The 14,114-nt window shown below is 39.3% G+C and overlaps 1 protein-coding gene across 6 annotated transcripts in view; it reads right to left on the bottom strand.

Annotated features, from left to right (window-relative positions):
- FBXW11 (F-box and WD repeat domain containing 11) overlaps window positions 1–14,114 on the bottom strand; it is a 146,284-nt gene that overhangs the window by 93,960 nt on the left and 38,210 nt on the right. For 3 of the 6 annotated variants that reach the window (XM_003273239.4, XM_030825128.1, XM_030825115.1), the window contains one exon: window positions 2,219–2,320. The exons of the other annotated variants lie outside the window; for them this stretch is intronic. In XM_003273239.4, coding sequence (XP_003273287.1) covers window positions 2,219–2,320 — 102 coding nt within the window. The remainder of the gene's footprint in view (window positions 1–2,218; window positions 2,321–14,114) is intronic. 6 annotated transcript variants of the gene reach the window in all.

Here is a 14,114-nt window from a genome sequence, read left to right as displayed (position 1 = left end):
AGCCTAACTATTCATTCTCTTCTCAGGCCTGCTTAATATGAGGTTGCTAAAAGGTGTACAAAGGAAGAGTCATCGTTGCAATAAACCAAAGATGCAGCATATAAGCAACAGGCCTTCTTTGAGAGCCCAAACCCAAATTAAGGCACGAAATTTTAGCACTGTTTGGAGACTGGAGGTAAAGGGGAGAAATGTTGGCATTAAAATAATACTTAAATGAGTACAGAGGAAGTCTTCCAGGCTCATTAATATTAATACATGTTTACTTTCCATTCACATGTGGGACAAAACAGAGTAATGATTTGCTAATGCCAATCAGCTGAGTACTTACTTCATTTTACTATGCTGCATACCCTCAATTATATACTAGCAAAAATTAAACCTAAGTAAACAGAATACTCTACACGTCTCTAAAGACAATATTGCCCCACTCACTGAAATAAGACCCAATCAAGGCAAAAAAAAAAAAAAAATCTTTTTTTTCCTCTTAAGTGAGTTTCACTAAGAAAGATGAGTCAAGGAACTTTTAACAAATTTGGATTTCCATTTTCAACAAGGTAGGAACCCGTATACCTCCTCCCACTCACCCCACCTCCAGAGAACTCACAATACTGTTACTAAAATATATTGAATGATGCCTTCCATTGGCCAATTACTTTTAACTGAATGCAATAAAAAGAATCTGCACTTCAAGACCTCACTAACAACTACAATTTTTCCCCTTCTTAAATTTCCAGTTCTGGAAAAAACTCGGTCAGCCCACTAAAAAGCAACTGTAACATTCCTTTTAATCCAGAAAAATAGAGACAAAAATGTACACCTATTATAATAACGCAAATATGCATTATACAGCATCAAGGAGAGCACATGCAATAATGGCTGCCATTCCAAGAACGTTTTTGTTAAAAGTTATATCACATGCACAGAAGCTGCTTTTCCAAAAGTAAACATATATTCATTACACTTTGAGCCTCACTGAAGCATCCTGTTCTTGTAGGACTTGTAACCCACCTTTATATACAGAATCTAAAGACAACTGGGCCTTATATTGAACTCGCTCTCCAGTTAACTGTGTTAGTGAGGTTCCAGTACAGTTTTCCAAAGAAAGCAATTTGAATCAATAACCACACCAGTGCTACTCTGAATGTTTGCCAATAAGTAAATAAAATGCCTGACCCCAATATGAAGAACATTTTCCTCCTTCCTGGCTCCCCAGCTCCATTTAAAAATTGTAAACATGAATAGACAGATAACCTTGAGAACAGTAAAGTCACCCATGCCATCAATAATATCCCTCTAACTCAATGCCTAATTTTACAGTTTTCCTCAAACAGGACAGTCTCAACCTGGTTGCCAGGAATTTAATATGGCTTTTTAAAGATATATCAAACTGTCTGGAATATGCAGTGATGAAAACTGAATATCGCTACTGAAACCATATTTAATTAAACACTTGCTTCCTCTAAACAGAGCTTCACAAATAAAGCTACAATGTTTTCTTCCTTGGCTCTCTTAGAAGCCACCCCAACAAGAGAGGGTCACCAGCTGCACTCCTGCTAACAGTTCTATCCTGAGCAACCCTTTCCCATCCACCCCCAAAAAGTTTTACTTTTATCTGTGGAATTCTCTGCCGGCCTCGGCCTGGAAAACTGGGTGGACCCTGAGGACAGGTGTCAGATCTGGCCTTTGGGAGGTGGCCCAAACTGACAAATTATTGGCAGCATAAAGCTATGATCTTTATAAACTTCAATTTGAGGCTTTATGCCAGTAGTGATTCCCTCCCCGCTCCTTTTTTGAAGAGGGGAGAGAAAGCAAGCCAAAAGGATGAGTTTCAAAATAGAAAAAAAATCACCACTTTAATTATGAAACCCTCCCAACTCAACAAAGAACTGTTAAAGGTAGCCAAATGGAAAATGTCAGGAGTTTTTTTTGGCACATGCGCAACTATTAAACATGAAAATTACAACCTCAAGGTGAGGGGAAAAGAGTAAAAAGCAGGAGCAGAAAAGGGGAGGACAGGGCCCAGCCAAAGACCCATTTGCTCAAAAAGGCCCCTCTTGGTACTAACTCCTCCATGTGGGGCACCCAGGCTGGAGGAAAGCAGAGGGTTACACAGAACATTTAGCAGACTTAACATTGGATTAAACACACTACTGCAAGTTTCAACAAATGTTCATGGCATACGTAAAAACACATTTACAACAAGAAAGAAGAGAGGCACCTGGAGACATCTGACACTGGGCATGCTCTGCAGGCAACTCAGTGCGCACATGCTCTCTACCAGGTTGGCGCAGCCTAGCCACAAAGACCTTGGCACAGAACACTGCAGGATGACAAAAAGGAAGGAAGAGAAGAAGCAGTTAGAGGCCGCAACAAATCACTCCTTCACACAGGCAACTTGAATGTTAGTTGGGGCAGGGGGTGCACCCTTGGCAGTTTGGAGGTTAGGGACGGTCCCAGACAGCTTACTGAAACCTTGGGGGAGGGCCCACTTGATGTTCTATGGAAAGGAGGTTTCTGCTGCCAACCACTAATTTCTCAGGATACAGTGAATAGAATCAAGAGGGACAGAGAGAACGTTTAAACAAAAACCCACCAAAGGGAACTGTGAAAGTTTGAGTGCAAAACAAGATTAGTGGTGAGATTGTCGACTATAATTTCATCAGTGCCACAGTTTCTCATCTATGTCACATAACCATAATTGTCATCATTGTTTAAGAACCTACTATTTACCCAGCACTTTACATTTGTTCTCTAATCCTCATATCATTGTAAGGAAACCGCCGCTCAGAGGTTAAGTGATTCGTGCAAGGACACACAACAAACGAGGGGAGAGCCAGAATTTCAAACTTTGGTTTGTCTGCTACCAAAACCCACATTCTTTCCACAAGACTATGATGCTGCTATTGTGAAAACTTAAATCACCCCAACTTTTATCACGTGAGTAAAGTTTTGCACCTCCCTAAGGTAAAATCACAAGCGACCTAAAGAAAAAGGCAAAAAGAACAAGAAAGATGGGTGACAGACTGATAAAGGCAATAAAAGCAGTGATTTAAAATGCATGATTTTCAGTGTCATCACATCTCCGCCTTCCCAAAGGAAAACATTTTGGAATGTCATGATTTTCATTTTAGACTTTGTTTACAAAGTCCGTCTGACATGACTAAGAATTAAAAAGCTTATTTAATTTACCTCTTCTATCCTCTTTTAAAAGCTTGCTGGTTTTAAAGGAATTAAGAAAAAAAGTAAAATATAAAATGAACATACATATTATGGCTACTACTTAATAACTATTAGACCATAATGTAAAGTTAATAACCATTAGACCATACTGTCCAATCATTCAGATCTAAAGTCAATTAATTTACTATGGCAAAATCAATACTCATGTAAAAAAAACTAAAGGTGAGTGTTTGGGTTCAACCAAAAATCCCAGAAGTCTTGGACCCAAGCTCATAAACTTGTTTGTTCTAGCTATAATTAGAATAGCCAAACACCCTCATTTGCCTGAGACAGTCCTGGATGACACTTACTGTCCCCTCATAACTTTCACTCTCAAAAGTGTTCTGGTTTAGTGGATAAATTCTATGATCACCCAACGGCAATACAGACAAAGATAGCTTTGCTTGAAATCTGAGAGACCTGGGTTCCTATCTAGTATCTGCCACTTACTAGTTACATTTCACCTATAATACACGGAATATTGAGATTACTTAGAAAAGGCATTTAAAGAATACAAAATCAGAGGAACCAAATGGAATAAAAAAATTGAGCAGCTTTCTGGTAGCAATGAAAATGACACACTTCCAAGGTGTGCCTTTATTCCAAAGCCAAAATAGTGGCAATATATCATTGAAACTCCAGGTACACAAATTTTGTTGCCCCAACACTTTTACATCGGAGTGCCAACCACAGAAGGTGATGAATAAAATAATGAAATAAAATAATGAAAGTAGTTGCCATTTATCAAGCTTCTGTTATGTGCTAGATATCTGAGATAGTAAACTCTCACAATAACCCTGTAAAATAGGTATTATTCCATTTTACGATGAGGAAACTGATGGTCAGGAAAGAGATATCAAGCAGAGTCCCATGGAATTTTTTTTCAATTAAGAAAAAAAAATTTTAATTAAAAAGGAAAGGAAAGCCTGATTTGTTAAAACAGCAACATAGACCAGGAACGGTGGCTCACACCTATAATCCTAGCACTTTGGGAAGCCAAGGCGGGTGGATCACTTGAGGTCACGAGTTGAAGACAAGCCTGGCCAACATGCTGAAACCCCGTCTCTACTAAAAACACAAAAATTAGCCAGGCCTGGTGGCACGCACCTGTAATCCCAGCTACTCGGGAGGCTGAGGCAGAAGAATTGCTTGAACCTAGGAGTCAGAGGTTGCAGTGAGCCAGGACCACGCCACTGCACTCCAGCCTGAGCGACCAAATGAGACTGCCTCAAAAAAAAAGAAAGAAAAGAAAAGAAAAAAAAACAGCAATTTGTCCAAGGTGCAGGGGAATAAGGGCTAACTGATGGCAGAATTAGGACTAGTAAATTAAACCTGACAAGCTGATTTTCTTTCCACTGTAACAAACACTCTCTATCCAGAGATATTCTTACACATGTTTAATAAATGAATACTTACATCAGCATACATCACAAGTGGATGGGCAAAGAAGAGAGTTTAAGGACTACACCTAGCCAGGTGAGGTGGCTCACGCCTATAGCCCCAGCACTTTGGGAGGCTGAGGTGGTGGGATTACTTAAGCCCAGGAGTTCGAGACCAGCCTGAGCAACATGGTGAAACCCCCACCTTTACAAATAATACAAAAGTAGCCAGGCATGGTGGTATGCACCCATAGTACCAGCTGCTCGGAAGGCTGAGGTGGGAGGACTGCTTGAGCCTGGAAGGTGGAGGTTGCAGTGAGCCAAGATCGCAGCACTATACTCCAGCCTGGGCAACAGAGTGAGATCCTGTCTCAACAACAACAACAAAAAAGGATTACATCTGGATTCAGCAACTAATATCAAATTAACACCAAAGCTCATATGTAAATCAATTTTTACTTATTCAGTAAAAAGTCAGGTTCCCTCTGCAAGGGTTAATAGTATTTGCCTCAAAGGCATATACCATGAAAGCACAAGGTATTGATTAGATTCTGCTAATAACTTGGAATCTAAAACTTTTTAAAAGGCAATTTTTTACATTCAGTAAATCAAAAAATCACAGATTGTGAGAACAGGAAGGCATTTTAAAGACTATTTAGTCTAACCTCACACTGCTGATTTTAGATTAAGAGGTGAAGAAATTAAATCCAAATTAGAAAAATAATGATATTATCAAAGCTTTTTAACCATTTAATGATTTAATCAGTACTCATAAAAATGTGGAAAGCAATCGACATAAGGAAAATTTTCAGTGAACTTGATTTTAAAACATTAGCCATTTATTAGAAGTCTGATATTTCAAAGCTTTTTGAAGCTTGTTATTTAACTAGTATATTCGGGAAAAGATTTTTAAAAGACCCTCCGAGGGTCGGATTTCCAAGATTTTCTCTTCATAATATCTATGGTAGATACTGTAAGACATAAAGAATGATGCCAGTATTTATTATTTATCAGATGCCAACATCATGCTAAATACTTTATAAAGGATATCTCATCTCATTTTCACAATAATCCTACAAAATAGACATTACTTTCCCCTTCAGAAGAGGAAACACAGGCTCAGAGATGAAGTAATTTACTTATCCAAAATCGCATAGTGCTGGGTTGGTGCTAAGATTTCAAAATCGCATAATGCTGGGTTGGTGCTAAGGTCTGAGGCAAGAGTACTTTTCACTGAGACAGCTTGATCCTAGGCAGCACCCAAGCTGGTGTGTGATGCAACTGCCAATATCTACTAATCAGAAGTCTCAACTCTTAGATTATCCCAGGACTGGGAACTTCCAGTTTCAAGACGAGTGTTGTTTTCCATTTGGTAAGAGCACAGACAGTGTTAAAAGGTACTACAACTGCTTACTTTCACACTCAATAATTACTTTGAAGCTAAGTGACCAGCCACATCACTGAAAAATCGTCTCTACTCAACAGAAAATGCTATTCTAGGAAATACGCCCACCTTTTAGTAAGAAAGTCTGTACCCGCTAGCCAAAACAAGGTAGGTTCCTCTTAGGTCTTAGATCTAATAGATCAGGAGGACATTGATCCAATTTGAAAATAATAGATAAAAATAAAAGTTCCACATTCATCAACCTAAGCGCATTAAAATACAGCTAGGACCACAACAGTAATTGATTCCTTTTTTCTTTTGAGATGGAGTCTCGCTCTGTCACCCAGGCTGGAGTGCGGTGGCATGATCTCGGCTCACTGAAACCTCCATCTCCCAGGTTCAAGCGATTCTCCTGCCTCAGCCTCCCAAGTAACTGGGATTACAGTCACCTGCCACCACGCCTGGCTAATTTTTGTATTTTTAGTAGAGAGGGGTTTCACCATGTTGGCCAGGCTGGTCTTGAACTCCTGACCTCAGGTGATTTGCCTGCTTCGGCCTCCCAAAGTGCTGGCATTACAGGCATGAGCCATGGCTCCCAGCCTTAAGTGATTCTTGAAGCTTCAAATTTTTAATTTAGGGACATGGCTGGAAACTCATGTTGATCATTCGAGAATAACTATTATCCATGATTGCTTAACTGAATAATGAAAAGATTTCTTCATATTAGCTAAATTCACAGTACAGATGATTGTCCTTTTTTTTTAAGTGAACGGTGTTCTTTCATATTGCTAAAATATGTCTGAAGAATACCCCTGATACCATGGGCATTTACCAATTTCAACAAATACTTATTGACCTGCTTATTAAGCCAACAACAATACACACTAAGCTTCTTTCCTCTTAAGACTTTAGCCTTGAGCTCAAGAGAAACAATCCAGGAGGATCATAGTGGGGATACTTAACAGAAGACTTTGGAGGGTCAAAAACTGCCAAGATACACTTGTTATAATTTCGTATTTAGCTACTTGTAATGATCGATATTCTAATTTAGGGTTGTTCACAGAGAACAGGAAATGATTCATAATGGGTTGTGATATTAACAGCTAATACCTAATTAGATTGTATATTTATAGGTTCTATAGCTGAAGAAAATAATATTAGCCAGGGAAGCTGACAGCGTTTATTACTTTTGCCATATCCACCGTATAATCAAAAAAAACCTAAATCGAAGCCACTATGCTGAGAAACACTATAAGTCAGTAAAGACAAAAAGAATAATCTCTTTTGGCATTTTTCAAAAGCAAAAAGTTTATTAAAAGAGGTAGGAGAAAAATGTCCTAGGCTCCCTTCCTATTGCCATAGGAACCACAAATCAAAAGGAAAAAGTGGTTGCAGGCACCTTGTATTCTGATTGGCTCACTTGAAGAACTCACAAAAGCTAACTTCGGTCTGTTTTTAGATGGGATTGTTTTGAATCTCCTGCCCTGATTCCTTCTCAAAGAAGCAATTCTTTTAAAAGTTCCCCAAAGAGGTATTTTATGTTAATCATCTCTCTAATGTTATAACCTCTGATTTAGAAATCTGCCTTATTATAGGTTTTCTATAACTCCCCCCACCACCAATCTTTTTATTTAATCCACTTCCCACAGAATCATTACCAGTTTCTTCTCACTCCTGTCATCATGATTGAAGTAATCAAGTTGAGTGGCTGTTTCTTTAAGCAAAAAACTTATCTGAACTTCTATCTATCTGCACATAGTAAAGCAATTAAGGCATTCTCTTTATCCTCCAGGAGCTCACAGGAGGGAATCTTAAACTTATAATGTAAATACACATACACACACACAGACACAAATATATATATATATATACACACACACAAATATGAACTTAACCCACCCAAAGGAAGAGGATGCCTGAACTAATTCATAAAGGGTAAGTAGGAGGCAGCCAGGGGAAAAAGAGAAAGACATACCAAGAAGAATACATAGCATAAGCAAAGCCAAAGAGGTAAAAAATGAAACATCCTATGCAAGTATCTGCAATTAATTCAGCATTAAAATACTTCAGTGTGAGATGAGAAAGGCTTAATTAGAGAGACAGGGAGGGACCAAACAGAGGTGTCTCTATCAAACTTGTGACTTCCTCCCGTAGAACAACAGGTCTTAAACTCTGTGCTACAGCCCACCAGTAGTTGGCCCAATGCCTCTCAGCTGTGTCATCCAATTTTACATCAATGTGAATGACTTTTTTTTCTGCAACTCAGCACATATAGTTTGTACAATATCTGTCAGAGAGGAATAGAAACAGATCATGCAACACAGAAATGGAGGTGGAGGTGGACAGGGGATGGGGGTTTTTAGATTAAGAGGTAAGGGGTGAAGCATAACATCAAGCCAAAGCCAAGCCAAATCCAGCCAGCAACAAAGAAAGATCCCATGTTTTCTAGAACTCGTGGAGAATATTTGCCGCAAACGATAAAAGAACTCTGCTCAACAGTGACAATGACAAAGAGTGTAAGCAGACAGTACAAACACCAAGGATGTCTTTATAGATATTATATTATGGATTTTGTTAAAGACCAGAGTGTTTTGAATGTGTTAAATTCCTTTGAGACATCCAAAATTTTAATATTCAAATCACTGCTACAGACAATGATGAGACAGCTATTAAACTGTTTTAAGCAAAGGAATGACCCTTGGCAGCTGCAGCCAAGCATGATTTGCAGAGAAGTAAGAAGAATAAGTCTATAAGATAGCAGCTCATTTTTGTTTTACAACCAATGCAATTTCTTTCAGATGGGCTACAAAGAGTAGACACAAGAACCAGCACTTACCAACTTTCATACTCAGTCTAGGTCCTTTTTCCCCCCCACTACAAAACTTCCACCAGGCCCTTCTGATAGGATATCAAACAAAGAGTGCCATGATAATGATGAAGAAGAGAAATAAAAGATCGATTTCATGGGGTAACCATTTGGAGTAATGCCCTTTCCACTGGGAATCTCTAGCCATGAGTGGGGACTGGGTCCTGATGAATCAGACAGTAGGTGGGCTCAAGGGGAGTACATAACTCCAGCTCTCTAAACCTGGATTTGACAGCTAGAGTCCCCATTCAGTTTCTGCTGAAGACTGCCAAATAAACTAAGCATTAAAGTTAATCCAACTTCGGAATTATCCTATTGTGTCTCATCTCTCAGCCTGTTGCTTTTCAAGAAGCAGCAGTGTTTGTAATTAAAATAAGGAAAAAGCATTCAGAAGAGTCTTCTAAAATTCAGAACCTCGGCTTCCACTATTAATGTCTGATGGCAACCTATAAGAAATAGCACTCTCACCACCATAAATGCATTGTTTTTTAAACCAAGAATCACAATGTAGCAATCAGGTTGTAAAATAAAAGTTAATTCACAGTTTAAGGCATTTTCTATAACCTTTTATAGAAGTGAATATTGGCCCATTACCTTAATGTGCAAAATGCTTTCTTTTCCTTATAATGCCATTTTATTATAACAGAATTTGATAGTAAACATGTGACATGTAACCAAAAAAGTTTACATTTTAATTCTTAGCAACTGTATTCTAGAACTATGTTCTTGTCATAATATTATACCACAGGGTATATTCAGGCTGGGATATATGTTAAGGGAAGAAAACGGGATGCAGAGAAGTAGGTAGAAAGGGGAGAAAAAAAAATAAGGATGAGAAGAATGAGGAAAACCAAAATTTACTATCTGCCAAGTTTTTAGAGATTCAAGAACAGCCCAAAAGTAGTGGAATCAGGACTCAAAGTCAGAGGCCAAACTTTGCTTAAACACCACTATAATTTTTTTAATTAATGTCCAAACAATTTTCATCTTGAATTATTCTAAGATAAGATATTAGAATCCAGCCAGGCAAGATGGCTCATGCCTATAATCCCAGCACTGTGGGAGGCCAAGGCAGGGGATTACTTGATGTCAGGAGTTTGAGACCAGCCTGGCTAACACAGTGAAAGCCTGTCTCTACTAAGAATTACAAAAAATTAGCCAGGCAGGTGGCACGCACCTATGATCCCAGCTACTCAGGAGGCTGAGGCACGAGAATTGCTTGAACCCAGGAGGCAGAGGTTGCAGGGAGCCGAGATCGTGCCACTGTACTCCAGCCTGGGCAACAGAGCAAGACTCTTGTCTTAAAAAAAAAAAAAAAAAAAAGATATCAGAACCCAAAAGCATTAAAACTGAAATGGATCTTCACTGTAATCTCTCTGGTAGAGAGATGAAGGGTAATGTTCTTTTCAAATTTTTATTCATCCATATTTTCCGTTTTTCTCCAATGACCACCTAGTACTCACATTAATACCTTAATAATACCTTGTATAATTTTAAATGATGCCTTATTTTGTTTAATTATAAACAGTAACTTGACGATTTTTTTTTAATGGGGCAGTTCACAACATATTCATGTAGTTTGGCTCTGTGTCCCCACCCAAATCATATCTCGAACTGTAATCCCCACGTGTCAGGGGAGGGGCCTGGTAGGAGGTGGTTGAATCATGGGGGTGGACGTCCCCCTTGCTGTTCTCGCGATAGTGAGTTCTCACGGAATCTCATTGTTTGAATGTGTGTGAAACTTCCCCCTTCTCATTCTCTCTCCTGCATCAGCGTGGTAAGATATGCTTGTTTCCCCTTTGCCTTCAGCCATGATTTTAAGTTTCCTAAGGCCTCCCATCATGCTTCCTGTTAAACCTGCAGAACTGAGTCAATTAAACCTCTTTTCTTTATGAATTACCCAGTCTCAGTTCTTTACAGCAGTATGAGAACAGACTAATACACAATTTAAATAAAAACATATTCTTTTACCAGGAATTAATTTTGAGTCCATCTTAAACATCTACAGTTTAAAATGTGTTTAAATGCTAAGTGCTAGAAAAATATTTCACCTAGTGGCCCTTGGAAACATCAAAATCATAATGGTTTATTCCTGAGGAAATCCAAAGGAAAAAAAAATCATCCTTGTCCACTTTACAACTACCACCCATGATTCAAAAATGTCACCAGGTTTTTCAGAGCTCTTACAGAAGCTGGAGGAGGAAAGAATTACATGTTTGAGGTGGGAAGTGGAATCTCTATTCTAAGCAGCATGACAGAGAACAGGATGTAACAAAATAATCTATTTCCGGCATAGCCACATGGATCCTCAGTTGTACTAGGACCAGTCTGAGGTTCAGTTGCCAAGGGGGAACAGAATCCCCCAGCAAGCTCAAGGTTAAATCAGTCTGAACCCAATCCCAATGAGGTTTTTCCAAGATCCACAAATCCTGAGCCTGGAGATAATTTAACACCTAAGTACATCTGGGCCTTTGTTGGTTAGCAGCTGTGGTCCAACTAGGAAAGTTGTTCAGGACTAGGGCGAGACCTCTCAACCCTAAGTTTAATCTTTTTCAATAAAAATGTTAAATGACATGAATATTAACAAAGAAGGATAAATTGGGAGGGGGTACAAAGTGAGTACCCTATGGCTATACTTTACTCATTAACTCTCATACCACCTCTGGCCAAACAAGCAGCTGAGTTTTACAGATAAGAAAAACTAAGGACCACAGACATCAAATCACTTGCCAGAGGTCAAGAATGGCAGAACTGCATTCTATCTGACTCCAGAATCCCTGCTTTCTTCCCTGATCTATATTGCCCGTCACTTCCTTTACCTGACATTAAACTCCGTAGAGCAGCAAGTTTCCCTGATTTATTTTCAAATTTTATCTACCTGTCACTCATCTATATTGCTGATGGGAGTGGAATTGTGTAATGGATACAATCTCTGGTGTGCAACTCTGCAATACATAGTCAAGACTTGAAACTCATGCACATCATTTGACTCAGCAATTTCACATGTAAGAAATTTTATCAAGAAGACAAAATAAAGAAATGTCCAAAAATATAGCCAAGAAGATGTCATTCACATCACTGTTCATAATAGCAAAGGGAAAATGCCAACCAAAGGGACTGGTTCCACAGATTAGGGATTACCCATAAGACAAACTATTGTGTTTCTGCTAAATAGAAATCATGCTATAGGAATATATTTATAGACACTAAAGGAAGTTTAATGCGTAGAAAGTAAGTTACAATACACGGAAAGAATTCAAGAAACACTAAGTGAATAAAGGCAACAAACCAGGACTTATATTATGATCCCATGTTCATTTAATAAATATAATACATACATAGGCCAGGCATGGTGGCTCATGCCTGTAATCCCAGCACTTTGGGAGGCCGAGGCAGGCGGATCACCTGAGGTTGGGAGTTCGAGACTAGCCTGACCAATATGGAAAAACCCCGTCTCCACTAAAAATACAAAATTAGCCGGGTGTTGTGGGGTGCACCTGAAGTCCCAGCTACTCGGGAGGCTGAGGCAAGAGAATCGCTTGAACCCGGGAGGCGGAAGTTGCTGTGAGCCAAGATCACGCCGCTGCGCTCTAGCCTGGGCAACAAGAGCGACACTCTGTCTCAAAATATATATATACACACACACACACACATATAAATCTGGAATTAAATACAGGTGATTTTTATTTTATTCTTTTGGGCTGCCATATTTTTTCAGATGAGGCCATACAATTGACAACTCAAACTTCTCAATTCCCTCTCCTCTGTGCCACCTCTAAACAGAATACTGGCATTTCCACAGTTACTTGGGGATCTCGTCATAGCAACTTGCCCCCTGACTGTAGTAGGCCATTCTCCTAATGAAGGTGGAGAGCAGGTAGGGTTAGGTCAGCTATAAGAATTTGGTTGTACTTTGAGGTAACAAAGACACTCTCCTCCATTCATTTCAATGCTTGTGGCTTCTAGATAGCTAACAGAGGATCTCCACTCAAAAAACTCCTAAGTGTCTTCTAAGTTACTACTTCTAAATATGTGACAGTACATAGTCCATACCGCGTGACATCTGAGAGGTCTTCCAGGTGACCAAACTAAAAACCCAGCTTGTTTTTCAGACATTTTCTAGGAACTGAGAGACATCTGCTCTCATTTATACTAGTGCCCCTGTCCCCACCCTGAGTTAATCCAACTTCCCCTTCCCTAACATCTAAGACACTGGTGCTGGCTGCATCGCTTCCTGCTCCTTCTGCTCACCATCATGAGTCAAAAGACTTTAATCAGAGAATTTCTGGAAATATGTGCACAATGAGATCCTGATTGTCCTCTAATATACCAAGCCAAAATCCTTACCCTACTTTCATTTAACAGAGGGCAAAGTTGACTACGTTTTTAAAAGAACATTAGAACACACGGAAGGGGCCGGGCGTGGTGGCTCACACCTGTAATCCCAGCACTTTGGGAGGCCAAGGCAGATGGATCATGAGGTCAGGAGTTTTGAGACCAGCCTGGCCAACATGGTGAAACCCTGTCTCTACTAAAAATACAAAAATTAGCCAGGCGTGGTGGCACATGCCTGTAACCCCAGGTACTCAGGAGGCTGAAGCAGAAGAATCACTTGAACCCAGGAGGCGGAGGTTGCAGTAAGCTGAGATCACGCCACTGCACTCCAGCCTGGGCAACATAGCGAGACTCTGTCCCCCATCACCCCCCAAAAAAAAGAATGTATGGAAGGGGAAACTTTTTCTCCTGATGTAACAAACATTCTCATTTTTTTCTAAGAAGAGATACCACTTTCTGGAAGATGACCTGAGAAATGTATCTTCTCTCAATAAAGGTTTGACCCAATTATAGTCAGACTACATCATATTTCTATTTTATCTTTTTCATTTTAAACTGCTTAGTCATTTTAAAAAGTTTACTAAACATCAAGTATACTAAATGCTTTGATAGACAAAAATTCTCAAAACTTTATATTCTGGTATTAAAAATTATTTCTGCAAATAAAACCATATTGCTCAAATTATTTCCTGGTTTGCTAAAGGGAAAAAGATGGCTAAATTTCTAAAGTATGAAACATTTTAAATAAATGCAGTTTCACTGCCTTCAAGAGTATTAAAACTTAACTAGTAGCTTTTTTTGTTTTTGTTTTTCAGACAAAATCGTGCTCTGTCACCCAGACTGGAGTACAGTGGCATGATCTCAGCTCACTGCAACCTCTGCCTCCCAGGTTCAAGTGATTCTCATGCCTCAGCCTCCCGAGTAGAGCTGG

The sequence above is a fragment of the Nomascus leucogenys genome, chromosome 2 (genome assembly GCF_006542625.1).
Source record: "Nomascus leucogenys isolate Asia chromosome 2, Asia_NLE_v1, whole genome shotgun sequence".
NCBI classification, from domain to species: domain Eukaryota; kingdom Metazoa; phylum Chordata; class Mammalia; order Primates; family Hylobatidae; genus Nomascus; species Nomascus leucogenys.
The sequence above is the reverse complement of the archived record's forward strand: the minus strand, read 5'-3'. Positions and strand labels throughout refer to the sequence as shown.